The sequence below is a fragment of the Zosterops lateralis genome (assembly GCF_965231275.1).
Source record: "Zosterops lateralis genome assembly, chromosome: 1".
In the NCBI taxonomy this organism is placed as follows: domain Eukaryota; kingdom Metazoa; phylum Chordata; class Aves; order Passeriformes; family Zosteropidae; genus Zosterops; species Zosterops lateralis.
Genome location: NC_139762.1, coordinates 64,111,530 through 64,134,823, shown reverse-complemented (window position 1 = coordinate 64,134,823; position 23,294 = coordinate 64,111,530). Strand labels below are relative to the sequence as shown.

Sequence of the window (23,294 nt, the reverse complement as noted above, 5' to 3'; positions counted from 1 at the left end):
AGTGGTTGAGCTGCCATCCTTGAAGGTATTTAAAAGACGTGTAAATGTGGTGATTAGAGACATGGTTTAGTGGTTGAATTGGCAGTACTGGGTTGATGACCTTAAAAATCTTTTCCAACTTAAACGATCCTATAAAATGAAAATATAATGAGTTTGGGGCTGATAAAATTCGGATGAGTGATTTTGAGACAGAATTATGAGGTAACAGGTGTCAGGGGCCATCTGGATGTGAAACAGAGTAAGAGTTTGCAACAATATCCAAAAAATGAGCCTGTGAACTCTGCACTGCAGTGGGTTAGTGACTGGAAGCTGTTGGTCCATCCCTGCGGCTGTGACCACACGTCACAGTTGTAGGCTTGCTGATAACAGAAGTATGCCAACAGTTTGGCAAGATTTCAGAAAACAGGACCGGGGGAAGGGGTTCCCTTTCGAGCTCAAGACTCTGAGGCTCTGTCCATGTCACTCTTGGCACCTTCTGTGAGTTTGAGGCCTGAGGACCTTAAAAGGATTGAACCAAATTCTTCCTCAAGCTATTTCTAGACACAGAGGAGCAGGTTTGCAGCAGTCAGGCAGCTGAGAGAATGGCAGCAAAACTCAGCCCAAACTCTTTGGCACAAGAAAGTAATAAATTAACAAGGTGAGGAGTATCCTACTGTTCATATTTTCAGAAAACAGTAAGGGTGATCCCAGTAAGCATGAGGAAAAGTAAGGGGAAATGGAATGACATAAGCAAGTCAAGGTAATTAGAAAACAAATCCTGCTAGAATGCAGAATAATAAGTCCCAGGAGTCCTGTTATTGAAGTACTTTAAAACAGAAAGGGAAGAAAATGAGCAATCCCACACTGACAGAGAGTAGGGAACTATGAATCTTCATCTTTTGATTTCTACATAAAAATTCTGAGAATGAGTCCTTTGTTCAAAGATTATGCCACAACTATTCTAATCCTACAATAGGGTGGGATTTTTTCTTTTTCTTTGGCTATAAAAAATAAAAACAGAAGGATTTTTTCTCATGGCTCTAAGTCTAAATTCAAATACAGTTTCTTGGGTTTCTGTGAGGTGCAGTGAGATGTCCCTTTTCTAGGCAAAAAAGGGAAAGCTCTCCTTTACCTCTCACTTTTTTCCACCCCTCTCCTCCCACCTGTGTGCAGGATCTGGATATTTAAGCTAGGTATTTAACTGGAATGTTTGTCTGCACAATGTTAGTAATTAAATCCATGAGCTTTGGCAGTCATATGAACTCAGCATTCTTTTCTAATGAGAAATTATGTAATCATTTATAGTCTGAACTGCATCTGTCATTTAAATCTGTTTGTAGTACTTCTTACCACGAACACACTCATCCTGCATATGCTTATATTGATTCACAAAAACAATAATCTCATTAATTTGTTCTCAGTATTGGAACAATGGATTCCTCATGCCCTCAAAGCAACTCTTAAATCTGTTAAAACTTTTAAAGTAAAATATAACAACTCATAAAGAGAAGGCAGTATGACTCACCGTTCACAAAGAATTTAATGCAGTGACTTTGAGCACTGATCAGTATTTCATGATCGCAGATTAGAAAAAGTTGTTAAACAGATAAATTTGCTCGGGAACACTAATTACTTTTTAAATTATTACATAATGAAATAAAAAACACATTTCAGTCAGATTTGTATTTGGCTTAGACTGTGGGAAATAGAAAATTAAGATCCAAGCTACTTCAAAATGTTTTGTGAAGGTTTAGGTTAAAACCAGTCTTCTGAATAGCCGAAGTAACATGTAAACATATGGTCTCAAAATAGCTTTTTAAACAACTTCTCACAGATTACAGCAATATTCTAATTTATTTTCCCATCTTCTCTGTAGTCTCTAATACACTCATATATTCTCTTATACTGTTTATAGTAGTAAACAATTTATAACTGACTTTTTTTTGTTTTAACCTTTCAAGTTTGGCATCAGATAATAGTTTCTAATAAGTGGATGGACTGAAAAATCTCATCTTGCTGAATGAGCCTTTATCTAGCAGCCATTAGCTGGGACATACACAAACAGGAATATCAACTGGTGGTTTTGTCATGTGATCTCTTCCACTGCACATACAAATATAGAACATGACCATAAAAAGTAACAGAACATGCTCTCTGTGAAGTAATTTATTGCAGTTGATGCTAGATTGGTATGCCAGCTGGAATTACCTTCCTGGCTCCTACTATTTTCACATATACAGATAATAAAGGCTGTGCACTGCAGCAGATTCCAAACGGAAAAAATAACATTATTAACAAGAAGCAAAACTCCACAAAAGCAACTTTTAGCAATCTTGACTGTTTGAAAATGTTTGCTAGTCACTCGTAGGACAAATTAAAGAGCAAAATGAATTCTAGGACTTCATAGAGAGAAAAAAAATACCACTTTTTGATGATATAAATTTCTCTCTGCTGAGCACAAGAATATCCACGGATTATTATAGATATAGGAGCTTTCTTTTTGTTTGAATTCCTTTTTCATTAGTTTGTAAGCTGCAAGAGCTGAGCTAATTTATTTTTCCAGCGCATTTTCCCCTCCCTCTTTTTTTTTTTTTTAAAGGCACCATGTATGACATCCCAACATGACAGGAACTCAGTAAATCCCCTCAGTCTCCACACCGCTGTCTCTGAATGTCTACAAAGCTGCTATGCCATAATCGCAACTCGCTGGCTCATTCACAGCTTTACATTATAAAGCAAACAGTCTAGACAGCTGAATGACAGAATTACTCTCTTTTCTCTTGCATTTATAGATATGCTGTCATCTTCATTTGCTTTTCTCTACTCTGTGCATTCTGATACACTAATGATCAGCTTTCCTGTTTGGATTCCACACTGACTCCATGGCTCTAGGCTATAAATACAACCAGAGCTGAGATGACATCACAGGAATAAGGTCCTGGGGGAGCAGAGGCAGGATGCCTATTTCTTTCCTTCTCCTGGGTTAGCTGGTGATTACCAGCTTTTTCAAAATGGTTAACCAATGTGACTTTACAATAGAATTTTTTTTTCCTCATTGTGATGGAGATATAAAAAACCTAATGCCTGGAACCATCTCTCTCTGCAGTGGGGAAAAAAATCAATTTGTACAGAATAGGTAGCCTTCAACTATTTTCACATCTGTCCATAGTATAATTGAATGTATCTGTGCAAAAAATATGTGCAAGATAGAGAAAAAGAATGAACAACAATATGTGTTTTGATGTCTATAAAAATGTGTAGCTAACAGTCTTAAAAAACCTTAAGTAACTGGATTGGGTTTGCTCTCACTGATAAAAAGAAACTGTAGTCTGTAATATTCCTGGTATTTTAAATTTGGAATGGTGTGTATCCATATATCATGTGGCACTTCCTCTGTGCTAAAGGGTAGTTAAATGGTAAAAGTGTACTTTCTTGCCTTCAACAAGCTGCACAAATCTATGCAAGCCTGAGAACGTACAATGAAGACATATGGATATGGATGGCGAGCTCTGGTGATGTTTATGAAAAGGTTTTTATTATTTGTTGCTTTTCTTAATGCTTCTGTAACCATCATTCTGGGTTGCTGGAGAATCGCTTTTTACCTCTACTCTTTTTTGTTGTTTGTTTTTTTAACATGTTTTGTTGACATTTTTAAATGAAAATTTCTAAACTTTACCGTTGAAAAATCTCAAACTTGACCTCTGACTTGAGGTCAGAAAGTTGTAAGGGTAGGAGTAGGGAGAAGCCCTTACCATTCTCTTTGGAAAAGTAGAGAAAATCCCACTGATAACACATCAGCACAGGAGGGCAGACCAAGACCTATGGCTTATTCTTGTACCAGAGCTAGGACAATCCCTACACTTCACAACACTGCATTGCATTATGGGCCATCAGAAACTGTTCACTGGGGAATATTTTACCTGTGAACATGTAAAATTTTGTGGGCCACTGGATGCAATTGTATTCACAGGCAATATAAATGACTGCTCGAGGCCTGTACCAATGGGAATTTTGCCTGTTCTGTGTGAGTCGTGACCCACTTTTACTCCCTGAGATCAGGGACAGCTGGAAAAACAACTGATCCCTTCTTGCTTGGAACTTTAAAGTCTACCCTTTATCTATGGGCTTTTTTTATTATTATTATTTTCCTTGAGTATCCTTGCCATTAAAACATACTGATTAGAAAAACTACTAATTTGTGTCTCTAAGAACAATAGTGACAGCAAAACTTCAGTAAATTATACCATGTTCAGAGAGTTCTGATCTGCAAAAATGGATTTTAATGCACTTTGGAGCAGTGAACGAGTGGAAAAACGCAGAACTGAAGGCAATAATGAGACTATGCAAGGGAACACTTAATTCTCTGCATACTCCAAGGAGAAAGGTTCAAGGGTGCTCCCACAGAAGAGCTACCTGATTGCTATTTCCAGGAATTATACAGTACTATTGGCCCTGAGCCTTCTAGAAACTACAAATGAGATTCATAACAACTCCACAGCTTCCCTGAGCTTTATAGTGAGGGGAGGATTTAAATAGTTGCCACTAAAACAAGTATATAAATCAATATGATAAAAATTTATTTTTCATCTTCTTGACAAAATGCTTTGCCTCCCTTCCAGAATTGGCCTAACCTGACCTCAGTTCGGGGAATATTGAGTGTATGGGCCAATATTGGTTTTGCCCTCACTAGCTCATACCTGATTTCAGTGTCTACCACATATCATCCTTGGGGGGCTGGCAAATAGCCATTCTGCTCCATGGCATTTCCAGCTTCCAGAGAAAGACTGATCCCACTTAAAACTGTGAAGTGGACATCTCCTTTGCTTGCTTCAAATGATCTTATATGCATTGGTACAGAAAAGGTTCTTAATCCTGGACCATGGCTTTCTGATCATTACAGCACCATGCTTATAAAAGTGAAAGCAAACCCCTAAAGGAGCAAACAAAGCAAATGCAGGATCGATAACATATGAGAACACAGGCTTTTTTATACACTGCCTCTTGAAGCTGCAGGTCACTTTCCTTACCTCTTGAGGCTCTTGACATTGAGATGCTAACACCAAGAAAGATCTCTGCGCTTGGAAAGCAGCACGTACCATCTCTGCCTGTAACAAAAGGAGGAATATAAATTAAAACTTAGCCTGTAACCTCCAGTGCCTCTTCGTGGCAGCTGAAAGTCAAGTGTGACAGCTCAAATCTTCCTTGCTGCTTCTCATCTAAATCACAGCAACACTGACTGGAAGAAATGTATTAAAGTACTAGCTTAGCTATAAATTTTTTTTTACACCTAAGGTTAAATTCCCAGTCTTCTTCAGAGAGGAAATAAAATGAGTTGATAAGCAGGCTTTTAGTTATAATTCCTACATTTAGTCACAGAGGGACTTAATTTTAACACTTCAGAGTACGTCTAGGCATTTTAATGGTGATGCTTATACCCAAGTGCATGGCAAGAACTTATTACCACTGGGAACAGCAATCTGCAAGCTTTGTGTTGAACTGCAGCTTAGGCTGTGGTGATGTTCAGGATGAGTAGAGCTTGGAACATTTGCTGAGGGACTATGCTGTAATTCATTCCTTGCCCGTGATCTGTGGGCACACTCTAAGACCGAAGGACATGAGAGATGGTGGCTGAAGGTTTTTGGGCAGTTTTCCAGCTCTAGAATTTGGGTTAAAACTGCACCTGACAGTATGCTTACATGTCACCAGTTTGGATGGGTGATAAATCTCTACACTCCTGGGTGCTTACTAATGTTCAAATTTCTGCTCCTTTTCATTTATTTGAACCCTACACATTTTCTGTACATTCTAAACAATATACATTGATTTGAATCAGTATTCCAGTATCACCTCTACCTCATCCAGAGGGATGAGTAGTGACTAGGAGAAAGCATTACTGGTATGGAAAAGAATTATTCATGACTAGTATATATTGCTAAATAAAAACCAAACCAAATGCTGTGAACTTAACCTAATATGAATAGGTACATTTATATTCTCTTTGTGAAAGGGTGGGGAAGTGCATGCTGTTTTTCCTTGGGTTTTTTTCAATCTAAAAAGAAAACAAGGAAATTATATATACAGACCCATGTGGATGGAACTTAAAATACATAAAAGTCAGGAAATTTGATGTTGTAGCAAAGTAAAACAGCTAAATTGTGTTTATTCATCTTAAAATGTGATGGCATGAATAAAACATAATCTGTTAGGATGAAAGCCACTGCAAGGAAGATGGTAAAAGAGACCCAGCTTGGACAGTATTTGGGGAGAAAGGGATAATATGGTCTGACAGGCTGAGATTTGGAAGGGTATAATCATCTCTATAAATAGATAAAGAAATAAATAATAAGGGAAACTTAAATGTTCCAGCCAGAGACATAAATACCATCAATAATAGCAAGGTTTAGATATTCTTAGACATTTCAGATTACTGTTTTTTTGGTACAGAAATTCATAAAACAACAATGTGTGGGTTGTTTTAAGCTTAGGAGGGTTTTTGTGTGTGAGGAGAACCTTGTAAAGCAGCTGAGAAAAAAATGATGTTCCTGAGGAGGAAATGATTATGAATGAATTCAGTGCTTCTTAGATTGCAAGATGGACAAAAATAAATCTGTAACTAAGGCTTGGTATAAGGCATACTTTTAGAAAATAGAAAAGTCAATGAAAGAAGATGACTGGTCTGAGGAACTTAATAATTTGAATGCAGCAAAGGATGGATTTACATTGAGAAGGGAAATAATCTGTGTGCACTGGGAAGGAGAGAGGAATTGTAGGAAAGGGTTAGAGTCTCTAAAGAGCAAATAATTAAAGCAATATACTAAGAATAGGTACAAAACCCACACAGAGTGAGAGGAGGCCTGGATTATCAAGCAGAACTTCTCTTCAGGCACTGTAACACATACAAGCAAAGGAATGATGGATAAAGGCTTCTTAAAACAGTACCTTGCATGGGAAAGTAAAACAAAGATGTATTTTTTATCTACTGGAACAATAAAGAAATAAAGCAATGAAGTGAGGCCCTGACACTTCTCTGAAGAGCAAGTTGGACATGTTTACATTATTCTTGATGAACAGATTATCTGTTGCTGAATAACATGGTCTTCCCCAGTTTCAAGGAAGTTGATGTACATGAAGATACTGAAAGGGTAGCTAAGGAGAATGATGGGAAATCAATACACCATTTGAAAGGGAAGTCAAATATATGCAGCTCAGTGACAGAATCATTGGGTCCATATTATCATTCTTCCAGACTACTGAAGACACTGGCAGATGGAAGCACAAGTAGAAAAGATTTTAAATATATATTATTTGGAGATAGTACTGGATGACAGAAATATGCAATGATAGATTGGGCAAATATGCCCAAGAAGAGGGAGGGAAGTTGTGTCAAGTGATATCATGACTGTTAGCTTGACTTTGGCACTGTGAACATTTAAACCAGATTTGAAACAAGTGACTAAAACACATGAAAATGAAAAACAGGAGAAATTACAATGGGATTGTAATCATTACCTGTGGTTGAAATCATTACTTTGTTTCTTAGACAAGGATAATGTGTCAGATCTATTATGTCTAGGTAACATATAAAATGCTTATTGTGGGTCCTCACAGGAATCTCATACTTTGAGTGGAAATGACACAAATTAGTATAAAAATTCTTCAGCTGGATAAGCAGAGGCAATAATAAGGTTTATTACAGGCGGTGTTACTTGAGAGGAGGAAAGTTGCTAGTTGTTTTTAGGACCAATCAGTATGTTTCTTAGTGTCATAAGAGCAAGAATGAGGTATGCACTCATGAAATTCTTGGACAACCCAAGGTTAGGAGGTTTTAACACAGTCAAGAAGGACTCATCATTTAAGAAGAGGAAGACAATTTTGTTGGCACAGATAATATGAACTGGTTAAAATTTAGCATTCCTCCCTGCTGCCCCTTTAAAACAATGCGTAGTTCTGGGTGTAATTATGGAACTGATTAACTGGAAATGCTGAAGACTGGAAAACACAAGTATAAAAGCCAGGAAGGTGGCTTTGTGAAAAGAACGTATGCAGTTCTACAGCAGATGTGGCAAAATATTTTTAGTAGATCTACTGAAGTGTGAGTACCATTGGAGAGAATCTCCTCTGGAATTTTGTGCACAGAATTAACACAGTAGTCACCTGTGTGACTTAAAAGTCACACAGTCACCTAAAAGACAAGCTTAAATCAGAGTTGATGCTGAGACAACCTACTTGGATTTTTAAAGCAATGAGTATCTGTCACACAAAGATAAAATTTGAGTTTCACTTATTTTTATTAGCAAGCGAGCGGCTGAAAGATATGACAATTCTTTCTCATAGACAGTGCAAATAATAGAGAATGCAGAAAATGGTAGTGTCAGCACATAATCACAGGTCTGAAAACTGGGCCATGAGTAAATGCAGTCTCAAATTTATAAGATTTCCAACAATGCAAAAGGTGAAGTTCAGAAGGGATCTTTCAAATTCCTCCAGAGGCAGCATTATTTTAAGACAGAGCTTTAAATGCTGATCAAACAGATCATAAACATGAGAAAAAAATCCTTAGATATAGAAAGTTAAGATTATTTATTGAGTTCTTGAACACATACTGAGCTGTAACATCAGTGAGGTTTGAAAAATGTGTCTGTCTGGCACTTTGTCTATACTGCATTAAATACACACTTTTGGGATCCCAGTGGTCACTATGGAGGCTGAAGAGGATTTTTTTTCTCCACTCTGAGTACAAACTAACAACTGGTTTCTTGTCTTACTGTTCATTTCTTTTTGATGAAGCACTGGAATTTGGTCAGAGCTGGAGAAAGACAATTGGATGATACACAATTATGTTCCTGAAAGACTGACATTCTTTGACGATGCCTCATATGTGTGCGAAAATTGCTATCGGATGTGGAATCAGGATTCATTTCTCCTCCAGAACTGTATTACTCCTCATTCTCTACTGCAGTGTGGCCAAGGCCACTTTCTCAAAATGTCTGGCAACTGTCTTTAAGAAATCTTGCACTATTGAGTGCACACAAGCCATAGGTAACACTCTTTTGAGTTACCTGTGCTACATTTAAATGGTGGCTTCTTGCATTTTTTCATTATCCAAAATTTAATTACAAGATGTTTGAAACATTCAGTTGTCAGTGGACTGTATATTGATTGCAAGGCTTGTGCTATGTGCCCAAAATTTATCCAGTCCCAAGAGCTTTTAACTGTGTAGGGATCCGAGCAGCCAGATCTCTCACCTTTAAATGTAAATCTTAATCAAAGGATCATACTAACACAGTATTTGCATTTGACAAGAAGAATTTTATAAGAATTCTGCCACAGTGACTTCCTTCTTTCTGCAACAGCATTAAAAACAGCTTTCAGAGTTTTACTGCTTCTGAGCATGCTGCACTTCTTTCTCTGCATCCCTTCAAAGCAACAGAAGAGCTTCTTCTCATTAAGAATGCATTAGTTCAGTCTATCACCATTCCACTTCTTTCTTGTAGTCTTTCAAACGTGACACTTCATTGCTACCTCCTTGTGCTTGGCAGCCAGGCTGTGTAACAAGCCTGCAGCAGCACCACAGTTTTGGAAGGAGGTGGCTCTTTCTTGAGATCCCTCCAAAACCAGCAAAGACTAATGAATGAAAATGCACCAGAGGCGATCTTTCTCAACAACTTGTGTCTCAGACAAAAGACTGGTACAGAACAAATCAGCTGAAACTCTTTCACTTATATTCAATTAGCCTGACTGTTTGAAAATAGAATAGGAACCATCAGTAAATTTATCAGAGTAGAGTACACCACCAACTTGCACACATCCACCTGCAGACAAAAATGGAATATTTTGGAGCAATAGAAAACTAACATCTAAAAACTTTGGGTAATCCTTTTGGCATTCTTGGGATTACACAGAGACACATCAATCATCAGACAGAATCCTCAGATGAGGTGAATATTTTGAAGGAAGCAAATTCCTCAAAGCATTTTCTACTCTGCTTTTAGTAATTTGTTCTAGAGGTTGGAGGAGATGGCTGTGACTTTGGACCTGAATTCCAGGACCATGTGGCATTCCATGCACCACCCCAGTTTCCCCGCTGGTAGAGTATGGAATAATGCATCTTAATCCTTCACCTCAGGTGTGTTTGACAGCTGACTCAGGCAACTGATATGGCTGGAAGAGCTGAGGTTTGACAGGTATGCTGTGACAGCCCAGTTCCATGCTGTGGAAACCTGTGGCTGACTACAGCAAGTGACCTCTCTGTCACCTCTGCAGTAACAGTACGGACTGGCCTCTTCTCAGTTAAGCCTGCAGAGGTTAATGGAGGAACCACATGTATTTAGAAATAATCTTTTAAATAGCAACTGGTTTAACCTTCTCTGTCATAACATAATGCCAACTTCTGATATTTGTCAGAAGCCACTGCCTGAAAAATTGCCAGAGGTTCTGTGAGAGATGTCTAATAAAGACAACACTGCTGACCTGTTTGAAGGAGCATGAGTACAAATTCCACTCAAATGTGCACTGTTTCAAACTGAGTAGATGTAGATGCACTGGACCTGAAGCTTAAATTTCCAGTTTGCTTTGCTGAGGTTCAGTTCTCCAGAGCACATGTGGGTTTAGGATCTGTCTCTTTGTAATTTTAAATGTTCTGTTCAATCTAAGTTGACCATCACTCTGGTATCCAAGTACCAATATAGATAAATATTATTTATGTGCCAAGCAAGCTACAAGAACAAACAGGCACATGCACTCAGATCTCAAGTTACATGTAAATTCACTAGTTGAAAAAAATCCCCAGCTAAATAGAAGTAAGAGAAACAAAAATAAAATTTCCTAATGAAATTTAGTCAAGAAAATTACCCTACTGACCTTATAATATTGAATATGTCGAATGTTATTGTATTTAATATCGTATTTCCTCAAAGTCATAGCATTTAAAAGCAGTGTAAGTATCAGAACCCACTGGACTTCCATTGTTGGAGAATATTACACATCTGCATATCTATACATGCTAACATTTACAGAGATAATTAGAAAGTCAAAATACAGTTCTAGATAGTAAAGAGGACACAAGGGAAAAATGGGATTTAGTGGTCCTGAGTTCAAAATGTAGTTTCTGCAGAAATAATTATGGGTCCTTTGTATCTAGCAAAAGACACAATGAATGACTGTAGTTTTCATTTCAGCAAATGAAAACTACAGATGGAGCTTCACTGACCCCAGCCTTTCTCTAAAAGGGACAGCACTATCAGAGGAAGAGACACAGTTTGTCTTTTACATTTTGCTTTCAAAAGCCTCTTCAAAGTGAAGTGGTGAAGTGGCTGCTGGCTTGAAGGGAGAGGAAAGGAACAGAAAAAGAATGGAGTTTAAATTAAGATGGGGCTGCCATAGAAACTATCCAGGCCAGCTAAATAGATAGACCGTATTTATTTTGAACAGCTAATTGGCTGATAGAGATTTTTAAAAACTGGACCAAGCCTTAAAGAGTCACTGGCAGATCTCCAAACAGAGCACTTTTTACTCTGGAAAATAAAAAGTAAAAAAAGAAAAAAAACTGTCACCTTTCTCTCACTGGTCCATGCAGAAAACAGGGTTGAATTTCAAGTCAAAATTGAAGTCAGTGGGAGACTTGCCATTAGTTTTGACAGAACCAGACACTACCTGAGATATTTTCTTTTCTATTTTCATACAGATACATTTACTACCACAAATCAGCTGTCCCCTGTACTGAGGGTTTTTGGTGTTTTTCAGCCTTCATGGCTATGACTATGCTAGGGAAATTTTATTAAAATTTCTCAGCATTGCTACTGCCTGTACAGTACCAATCAGTGCTATCACCTGTATCAGTCCTGGTCTCTCTGGATGGTTTATATCTGCCAGAGTATTAAACACTGTCATGTAACTGTGCACAGTACTGGTCAGTATTACTTGTTTCAGAGTAGCATTTGTTTCTCAGTTCATTAACTTTACTCATTTAGTAAGCTTCACTGTGACTTAAACCACTCAGAGCTCTTACCTCTGGTGGAGTTCAAACCATACTCTTCTTTAAAATCTCTTAGTGCTAATTAATGATGTAAGAGGGAAAGAATAGTTTGGGGTAAATTGTTGCTGCCATTTTATCTCTCCATTTGAAACATGAACTGCACAGATGAACTGGAGTCAAGGGATATTTAAAGCCACAATAGTTGTTTTTACAATTTTTTCAATATTATTGCTTTGGGTAAAGAATATATACGTTCTGCACCATTTGCACCAATAAAGGTTGTCACAGTGTTCCAGAATTTCCTCTGAACTCTCTCAGTTTTGAATGACATGTGTTTTCCTGACTGATTTAAAGGGACTGTCAAGTTTAAAACATAATGAATACTATTTAAATGTCTGCCTTTTTAATTAATTAATTATTAATATTAGTAGCAGAAACAGTCAATTATTTTGTTCATCTGTCACTGCTTCAAACAGATAAAAATATTTTGCTTTAGGGCCATTGTAGCTACTTATTACTGCCAAGTGAAGCAATAGGAGATCATATTCTCCAAAAGCGTCTCAAATAACCTTTGCCACCCACAAGAGAGGAAGAACAAGGCCAGACCAAAGCTATTGACTAGCTAATTCTCTCCTAAAGCTCAGGCTGCTTTTTTATCTTCCAGATTCATAAATTCTTCATTAATCTCTTTGACAACAGCCAAAAATCTACGACTCTCTTGACCTCTGTTCATTTCAACTTTTACACAGAAGTTCCAAAAATAGATGTAATGTACTGATAGTTAGGGATTCCAGAAGATTCAACACAGAAAAAACACTGAAAATTGTGTGCAAAAATAAAAATCCACCCATTACTTCAGATGTGGTCAGATGTTGGTGGATTTATGATGCCTTTCTTTTCTGAGCAGTTTTGAAAATGTTCAAAAATTTGAGTTTGCCATTTCCATCGCAGACTTCTGCAAAGGGCCAAAAGTCACCTGATGGAGATTTCCAAGCCATCTCACTGCACAGCACGCACAGCCATGGATCTATATTTAAAAGCCTCCACATCAGTAGAAGGTGCTATTGTCACACTGCAGCACCTGATCTAGATCTAAGCACCTGGTCCCTGGTTCTTCTCTATAGACCAGACACAGCCACAAAATTGTTTGTCAGCTGTGCAGGATTTGTGCTGTCATTTTCTGCCTCTGTAATAGATCATTAATGATCACCATAGAAACAAACAAGAGATGAAAAGGGCCAAACATTTTAAAAACAAGCAGAAAAACACCGTGAGAACAAATGGCTTCTCTCCAGTCCACAGGAAGCATCACTAAAATCTATACCAGGCCACCACTGTTGGCTGGAGTAACCAAAGACTGTCAATACTGTATTTTATGAGAGTTGGGGTATGAGTCACAGCAGTCAGTGATAAGTGGGGTTTGACCTGCCTCAAATTTGTTAAATAACCCAGGACTCCTGAGGTAAAAGGCTTTTCTAGGGGGAATACATTTAAGTAAAAACATTATATGAACATTCTTTGTATCACATGTCAAGGATTCTGCCATGATGAAGTGGTAATTTTTTTGGGTAATCTGTATTAGGAAAAGTAGACAGAAAGCACCCCAAACCGCACAGGGAGGAAGTTGGTCACAGTCTTCCTGAGAGAGCTCTTACAGCTCTTCATCCTGACTAGCCTACAAAAACAAGCAGGTTTCTGTGAGAGTGATGGCAAAGGGAAACCAGCTCAGTTCAGAATTTCACTGAAGAACAGAAAGTGGGGTATATTAAAGTTTCACAGCCCTTTGAAGCCTCTACTTTCTCCTGTTAGCTGGAGCTACATTATGCATCTCTGAAAAAGTGCATTACTTCTTCAAATAAACAGGAACTAACTACAATGTACTGAAGTAATGAAGTCTAAACTTTGTTATTACTAAGATCAACAGTTTTTAAAGTTCAGGTGCCTTTTTTCTTTCCCGTGAACATCTGAGCTCTTTGGAGGACCTGGTTGCCAGCATTGAGGAACTATTTGTGGAAAGACCTCATTTCCCTGAGGAAAAGCAAACCTACATTTCCTCCATGGAACGCATCTTGTAAGGCAGCACATCAGAGAACCACAGAGATCTTGGAGCCTGCAGGTCTCATTGTGATCTGCACAAACACACTTTTCCTGTGCTGGTTTCAGGCACTCTGGTTATTTCTCTGATGGGCTGCTTTGACCCTGAGGCTGCCCCATGCCCTATCCCCAGCCATCCTGTCAGAAGCCCTTCTCAATGAAGGTCCAAATCCATACTAGGGGAAATTCAGAAAAGACTACAATTTCACAGGCCTTAGGACATCATAGATGTGTCCTTGATTTAATAAATACAAATTTCTAGGAAGTTCAGATGCTTCTCTCTGTAAGTTAAAAAGGTTACAGCACTTCTTGAGGCAGTACTTCATAAATATTCTTTTAGCAGTGTTCACTAAGCACCCTTCTGAAGAACTGATTTCTTGACTTTCTCTGTCTGACAAGTTGCCTGATAAAGACTGGAGATCCACTAATTTCTAAGAAATTGTACTATCTTTACAGAGAAAGTTTGGACAAATAGGTTCTTATATGGAAAAGGCTTTTTGTATGTTTTGCCTCCCACCCACGACAAGACAACTGGTGACATTGCCCACACGCCTCACTCTGCTAGTCCCATTGAGTTCCCTGAAAGCAACTCAAAGGCTAAAAGTGTCTTTACTTTTCTCCTTGCAAATTCACTTCAATTTTTATCACCTTGAAAGAATCCCAGCCCCCCAACAAAATTTTGCTAACATGGAAGTCAGTTCAAAACTTAAAGTTCAGACATCTATAATAATATTTAGTATTTCTTCCCACCTGGACCATATCTTCCTTTTCAGAAGTGCTAAATAACAAAAGTCTACATGTACTTGGAGAGGGAGCCTCAGCCTCTCAGAAAGGCAAGGATGTGGTTGAAAAGCAGATCTGAACTAAGGTGGGTTTTTTTAAACAGAACACGTATTAAAGCAAAATGAAAGAAATATTTCAGCCTCAAAGTTCTATATAAAAATCCTAAAATAATCTTTTTACTGTATCTCTGGAGTAAAACACATAATTAAACTTATGAAACTGTGCACCAATACTTAAACTGCTTTGCAGTTCAGATTAATTGTGGAACTATATAGTTCAATTTTTGGGTGTCAGTAGACTAAAAGAAGTTAGCAGTGACATGGTTCAATCCATCCTAATGGACTCTTCAACATTCAGAAATGTGACCATATTGATCTTGCAATTCATACTGGATAAAAAGAGGCAATGCACGTTTGTGGCCACATTATACCCTCATCATTCTGACAGCACTCCCAGCTTATTTAAAACAACATTCAAACTGCACACTGGTTTCCCTTGTGGCTTAATTCTCATTATTCACTGAACTCCTTTTTACTAGAAACTGACTGAAGAGCCAGATTCTGAGCTCATTGTTTGGTTTTTTTGCTGATGACAATGAACAGCCTTCTCAGTTCCAAGCCCAGCATTTCTATACACTCAAAACAGTTGCAACCAGCTAGCAAAATAAAAGCAGGTCAGGGATGGGGAGGCAGATGAGTGAAAAGAGTGTACACGTGCCCTTCAGAAAGAATGAGACTGAAAATTAATAAAAGACTTACTCATAGCCTGTAGCAACAAATGACATCATTCAAGCATGTGTCCCAAAACAGAAAAAAAAAAAATAAAACAGGGGAAAAAAGCATTCATGGATGTGTATTTCTTAGATTGAAACAAATGGGTTTAAATTATGTTACTACTCCAATTCATAATTTCCAAGAGAGAAATAAGAACTACAAGTACCAAAAAGAATTGTCAGTCACAAGAGGTTCATGCTGATGTCAATAGCAAAGATGCTGTCTTTGTTTTTTCTGATGGATCAAGAAAGTGTAACTTGTCAGTGGTTCGCTAGAAATTACTGCTGTAATTACTGCTTTAGTGAGAACTACACAACTCACTGATGCTGAGTGCCTGAGATGCTCTCTAGATCCTCGCCTGCTTTGAAACAGAGAGAAAAGTAAAAGTCTGATTACTTTACCAAGGCTTCCTCATAGACCCTGGCTTTGTGCCAACTCCATATATCCAACCCTCCCTAATGAGTTTTCTCCTGACTTCACACCAGCAAGTGTCCCAGGCAATGGCTCTGCAACAGTCTCGTTGAGACACTCACACTGTATTTGTGGCTGTGACTGCAGGTGGTTCACACTCTAAAGCCATCTGTGATTTAGCTCACTCTTTACATGGCTCACTCTTTTATCCATGTAATTTTATCACCTTAGGATTTCTGGTTAAGCTGACGCAGTGGTTTTCAACTTGTGGAACTCTTATGCCTCTAAGTCTTGCTTCTTCTGGAAAACCACCAAGAAAAACTGGTTTCCTGCCAGTTGACTCAAATATTCTCTTAAAGGGCTTCAATTAAAAAAAAATATATAGAGGATAGCAAAATTAGCATGAGCTAAAGCATACGATCAGTTCTGACTTTGACTTCAAATGGCCAAAAATGTAATGTATGCCTTGATTAATTGCTCCATTCATTAAGTAAATTCATCGGTAAAACATGGACCTTATATCTAGTCTGAACACTGAGTATTATTCTGAATTCATCAGTCAATTAAAGAACCCTTCACAATCAGATTCTTTTCATAAGAGCAACTTATCTAACATTTTCTTGGGCAAACATGATGGATTTTTCTTTGTTTTCACACTGCATATAAGGGCTCCCACTCAAATCATTCTGATACTTTTCTCTAGCATCCTTAGGAGATGAGAAAATTTCATTGTACTGAGTAACCATATACACATAGAATCCTTTTTAGGGGCAGTACTTTTAGACCTTGGTCTAAAATGGTCTGTAATAGTCCCTGATCAACTGCACTACTTTGAAACCAACTGCTTATGGATTAAGTCAGGAACTATTCCATATGCAAAGAAACCCCATGAAAACAGGTTATGAGTAACTCTTGACAGCCTTGAGTGTTTGTGGTTTTGTTCTCTAACGTTTCTAAGGAAATGTCATATGGAATGTTCTCATTATATATTTCCACCTCTATCCCCCCTAAATTTACAGGTGCATGTTTCTCATGCCAGCAATACACAATTAAATTCCCAGTATTGGCCATCATGGCATATATTTTTCAGTATTTGTTTGACTATTATCTCTTCCTTGCCTTTTTAAATAATAAGAAAAACAAGTGCTAGTTACTGCAATGTCAGTGTCAGGAAACTAACAGCCTGATCCAAGTCCCCTCAAAATTGTTGGAAAAATTCCCACCCTTTCAGGAGGTGGTGTTCTAGACTTGGAATGGACAGGTCCTTCATGCTCAGAAGCCACCTTTATTCCCAGCCAGGTGTCTTACAGTCCAACAAGCATGTCTGCACACCACTGCACCTGACTCAATAAATCCTGCTTGTTTTGAAAGCCAGATGCAATCCCTACGCCATATGGGAGGTTGTCCTTTGGAACAAAGCAATCAAAAGTTGTGAAACTGCTAGAAATGTCAGGTTTTTTCTTAACTAACCTCTAAATTAGCCTCTTGGCTAGATTGTATATATTGCATTTCCATCTTTCTTCTATTAAAGTGAACATTCTTTATTGCTCATGTTATGTAGTATCTAGTAGTACATATACAGGGTGAGAAACACAGTTGAATTAGCATTACAAAATCAACTTGAAGGCCGACAGATTTCCACGGCTGATGATATTATTTTATTTTCCCTCTTGGTGGACAGCACTACCATTTTCTACACTCTAAGACTCTTTCTCTCAGTTGAGTGCACCTTGTATGCTGTCAAAAATATGTCTTTTTATTCTTTTTTATGTATTCCATTTTCCTCAGTCCTGCAGTAGCACCTTGGTGTGATGTTTATTCCATGTAGCAGAAGATACCTCTCACAGAAATGCACAGGCAGCCTGACAGCAAGCTTCTCTTTGGGCATGTCGACATCATCCTTCTCTCTGAGCTCTAATTCAACTTTCAACACAATGCCTAAAACTGCACAGCCTCTGAGCACAAAAGATGAACACGAGAGTACACTTGTGCATTCTGTTGCCCTGTAAGCAAATTGCCTTGTTAACGAGGAATCAGTCAAATAATGGGTTTGAAAGACTGCATTTAGATTAGTTAAGATAAAGTGCAAAAGTGGGATTTTTTTGGTGTAGCACAGACAGCAGCTTATCCTGTTCAAAGTTCAGGGCTATGAATGTAACTGACTCATTCTTCAGCATGTCTCACATGAAAAGACAACATGCAGCTATTTCATGTGTCATAACTACTCTTTCACAAAAAAGAGGAAGGTAGGATTTTTGAACTTCACTGGTAGCCCAAACCAGAGTGGCGTTTTGCAAAGTGCATATGTATTTCATAAAACATATCTCCTGCTTTCAGCTCTCTGTTTATATTAACGTGGACTTCACTGGGCAGAAGAGAAGAATGTCACTGTTTTAATGTAATAGGTAAGGAAAAGAAATTCCCTGGGTACATGCATATATTTGTGGGGTGCACATTACTTTCTCTGCTCATCATGATAAGAAACCAGTGCATGTACACAGAGAACTCCTGCAGATTGGATAATGTGCTGTGAATTACTCTTCTTTGCTACCTTCTTCATGCAGTCATACATGTAATGGATTGCATCTAAACTCTCTTCCAATGAGGAGCAACTGAACCAACAACCACTTCATTTCTGAATGCTCCAAGCTGTTTAACCTCCTGTCTTGAGCTCTGCATTTCAGCAACTGGAAGTTGATGGAAGAGAGGAGGTAAAAGGTATCCATATTTTCATGGTTTTCCATTCCAAGATAAATAATTTGGATGAGAGAAGAGGGAACATAAATGAATCACACAGACAATCTGTTCTTTCAACTGGTGAGGTTGGGAGGTTAAAAGATTTTTACAAATAAACATTTAAAAAAAAGGCAAGTATTAGCTTATGTGTTTGACAGAAGGCTGTAATTATGCTCTGCTCTGTACCACATAAAATACTAAAATATGGAAATGTGAGGTTATCTATCCTTCCCTTGTAGAAGCAGTACATTCTCTTCCTATCATGATGTCTCATCTGGTACATTACTCAAAATCAAGCCAAAGTATTCTACCACTTGAGATAGCACATAAACAAAAATAATGTGAAGAAGCTCATAATAAACACATTACAAAAACCTGCTTCTTGGCCTTCTAAAGTCTTGCTTTCTTTGCTTTGCCAAAGCAAAGAGCCCTTCAAACCTGCCTGAACCCAGCTCCCACACTGGGACACAATCTAAAGGTAGACTGTATCTTCCACACACAGCTCTTTGTCATCCTCAACACATTTTCTGCAGTGCTGGATTCACAGGCTGCACTGTAGAGTCACAATCTGTTTTATACTGATTTTGAATTTCCCTCATTCTGACAGAAGGTCAGTTTTTGGTGTTGGCACATATGGTGAGTCAGCTTCAGGGCTCTTACAACCTGTAATGGTTGGTGACAGCCTCCAAGACACTGGTATGTCAGGCCAAGGACAGCTGGTTGGGAGCAGTCCTGGCCACATTCACTCTTTCACTGACTTCATATGCTCTACAGTTATGACACAGAGAGCAGAAAGTGGTTTCATAAAATCCGTGCCTGTAGGGGACTTTGCATTTCACAGAAATATACATATAATCACCAGATCTGTATTCCACAGTGGCAGAACAGGAAAAAGGTCTTATCTTAGCTGTTTAGGGTAATTTGCTTTAAATAGAGTAGGTAAAAGCCTAACCATTCTCCCTGTCTTTTAAAAAGTGGTTCATCAGTGCAGTTGACCTCAGATTTGCCACTATATGTACTGTAATTTGAATAAGAAATATGTTGCTCTCAAGATTGAGCATAAGCAGAACTGATAAACTAATCTTTGCAAAACCCACTGTGCTGCTGTGTTTAACAGAGCCAGAAGCTAGCTATTAGTTCTTTCTTATGGTTTGTTTGTTTTGTTCTCTTTCAACAGGCTTTTTAGAGTACAGCATGCTGAAAAAATAGGAATGAGGCTCCCCAACAGCTATCAGTTGTGCCTGAATTCTTCCTTTTGCCAGGCACAAACCACACAATCGTTACAGCCATCAGCATAAAACATATCACATTAAATCCTTCATTTCTTTAGCATAATATGAAGTCTCTCTTTCTCTCACATTACCATTCTGGTCTGTCAGGTATGTGAGGTTTTTCAAGGCAACAGGTGTTTTTTGAAATAAAATACAACCTTCCCTTCAGCTCATTATGTGAAAGAGACAGCAGCTGCAAGTATAATGCTGAGGACACATGGTCTATGAGACACCCAAAAGAAAAATACTCCTTGTTCCACTTGTTAAGGTAAAGCACAGATGTTGCTTCAGTGATAAGCATGAGCATAAGGCAACCACAGTCTGCTCCACATTGTAAATCCAGAATCTAAGATTTCAGATTATTTAGTAGGCTGCAATCAGAATCACCACTTTCTTTATGTAAAGAAAGCTAAAGCAATGTCTAAGCTCACAGCACTAACAAATACTCTGTATCACAGCTTGCATTACACTATCATCAACAATATGCTAGGGACTGTCCACAGACTTGGCTGACAAATTATTAATTATCCTTTATATGGACTCAGTTATGAGTATGGAATAGTGACAAATGCATAAATTAATACACTTAGTGATTTTAATGATTTAAACATTTACAGATAGTGTATATTAAAAAGGGTTTAGCGATTTAGAATGTTAAATGCAATCCCTTTCCCTGCTTAGCATTGGTAGCAAGACTATTTTTGTATCACTCAGATCTAAACTGTTGATTTCTCAATCAACTGCAAAATAATGATGTCTAATGAATGTAAAAAGCAAGCTAGAATCAGTCCTTTCTAGGGAGCAATTCTCTGTTCAGTTAGGTTCATAATTCTTCCTCCAACCCTCACTTATTTATTTTTCCCTAGTTTCTCTGAAGAAAAAAAGTACATATATTGTAGCATATAGTATAATTGTCTAGACTTTTTCAAATAAAAAGGGAGTGCAGCATTTCCTTAGAAAAACAAAGATTGTCTAGAATTGCCTGGTCTCCATACTTCCTCCTGGTTTTTAGGCCTAACTAGGTCAGAAACTCTGTCCTACAAACCAGAACATGTAACACCACCGAAAAAAACCACAGATCACAGAATAATCCAGTCATCTTTCTCTGTAAGTAAACTGGTTGCTTTGGTTGTCCTGAAGAATATTTATGTTGGCCTTACAACATGAATCTCACTAGCTTGTAGGACTGCATGTTTTTCTGGCTACAGTGTTTGTTATGTAGAGCAGCAGGAGCAATCAAATGGGAACCATAACAGAGAGGAAGGCCTGATGGCATGGATCTACTAAAAGAGTCAAAAGCTTCACACTCCTTCAGATCCAGCTTGCACTGACCCCAGATCTTTTGTGTGTGGGATGTTTCTTTGGTTTTTTCCCCAAATCTATACTGGTAAGCTATTGGTAAGATGAGTCCATCCCTTGACAATTCTATCACCACCCATTTTAGGGAAGATTGGCTTAAAAAAATAAAATGACACAAACAAGTTCAGGTTAAGATCATAAGGTTAGAAAGTATCATCATCATGAAAATGATACCATAGTACTTCCTTGCTATAACTTATGCTTTTAACAAAAGGTCATTTAAACGGCTGAATAATGATTTCCCTTGCTACATTGTTACAAATGAAAGAGATGTGAATAATAAAAACAAACAACCAGAACAAAATCTCTGTATTAATTGGAATAATGATACACATGCCTAGAAAGCAACTATAGGGAGTTATCATTGCTTTGACCCACCTGTTGTTTGCTACTGATTTGTTGGACCATGTTCTTACTTGTGTTCCTGTCCTGCAAAGAGTTCAGCAGCCAACAAAACTATTCAAATTGCTTGTGACTGAGAATGTTTATATATTTTGCACTCTGTGACGTTCAACTTTGGTGCTGTAGAAGGTAAGCAATCTCTTCTGATGAATCCCTACAACCTTGTACCCTTCCTGAACCAAGTGTACTTAGTGTGTTATGCCAGGCTATCACTACTACATTAAGAATTACTATCTTAGAGTTTATTCTGCTATTAAGACACTCCTTTACTCAGAAATCAAGTCTGATCACACAGATTCAAAGACTTGTACACTTGTACCATCATGGGAAAATGTGAGTAAATACTTACATGTGTCTTCACGTCACCTTCAAGAATCTTGCTGTACCTGAGAAACTCAGCAACACTTCCATTCAGCAGCCTATCAAAGGCTTCAACATATGGTGCTATGCCTGTAGGAGAGGAACATTCCATTACAATGGGTTCATAAAGTATACCATGCATAGGATGTGCAGCAGATGGAGATGTATCATAGAAACTGAGGAGATTACTGTAATTTCATTTCTGATTTATGAAATCAGTGAAAAAATGATGTAAAATTATTTTTGTCCTAGATAGAAGGAAGATAAAAAATTCCTGCTCTTGGTAGAACTTGAATAGGAACTTGAAGAGAATTTCCTGTGTATAATGTAATGAGAAGGCTCTTTTGTCTTAAAATAACATGAACTAAACCAAACATCTCTCAGCCCTTCAAAGGAGTGACCTGAGAAGTCTAACTCTCTTAACAAAATTCCCCTATTGTACTTTAACCAAATATTATCCTCTAAAAAGAACCTGCACTGTACTTAACAACTATTTTTATACTACTCACCCATTCCTGAAGATCTCTGTGTTGTTTGGTGGCTTTTAATAGCAACCAATTCCATTTCCAGTAAGAGTCTTTGGAATGGGTTGACAGTAGATTTATGCAGTGAGATATATGGCTTTGTAGTCTCCTCATTTTGTTGTCTCACCTTGCAAAACTGTCACTGGATAAAGAAAGCTCAAACAAGTCTTCCAGATGACATATCCCACTGACTATATATATGCTATACATTACAAAAGAGGAATAAAGCTGCCATTTTCTACATGGTACACAGAGCAGTTTCCTGATAAAGTGGACAATCAGAAAATGCAGATGGGCCTCAGTTTCTTAAGCACCTGGCTTCTACACGGCACTCTGTGGTACCTGTTAAGATAGCAAAAATAATCTTTCCTTGGATGCTTTCCAACCCTCCCGTTACTCCCTCATGACTTGTCTATGCCTCAGAAACTTTGCCAGATCCAGCATGAATGACACACATGTGAATCTATGACACATGTAGGATCTGAGAGAACAAGGTTAAAATTCTTCCCTGCCTCTCTCCCTCATTAATGAAGCCTGAGGATTGCTCTGAAGAGGTACCAGGCTTTCCCCAGAGAATTTGCTTTAACCTTTTGGCACTATGTAACAATTGTGTCCAAATTCATAGTCA

At 38.0% G+C, this 23,294-nt stretch overlaps 2 protein-coding genes across 7 annotated transcripts in view; one reads left to right on the top strand and one right to left on the bottom strand.

Moving 5' to 3' along the window:
- LOC310917663 (uncharacterized protein) overlaps positions 1-23,294 on the top strand; it is a 133,062-nt gene that overhangs the window by 36,952 nt on the left and 72,816 nt on the right. The gene's annotated exons all lie outside the window — the stretch shown is intronic.
- The window catches only part of CAP2 (cyclase associated actin cytoskeleton regulatory protein 2), a 68,496-nt gene that overhangs the window by 30,519 nt on the left and 14,683 nt on the right, over positions 1-23,294 (bottom strand). For all 5 annotated transcript variants that reach the window (XM_083876045.1, XM_083876046.1, XM_083876042.1 and 2 more), the window contains 2 exons: positions 22,132-22,232; positions 5,007-5,084 (listed from right to left, as the gene is read on the bottom strand). In XM_083876045.1, coding sequence (XP_083732171.1) covers positions 5,007-5,084; positions 22,132-22,232 — 179 coding nt within the window. The remainder of the gene's footprint in view (positions 1-5,006; positions 5,085-22,131; positions 22,233-23,294) is intronic.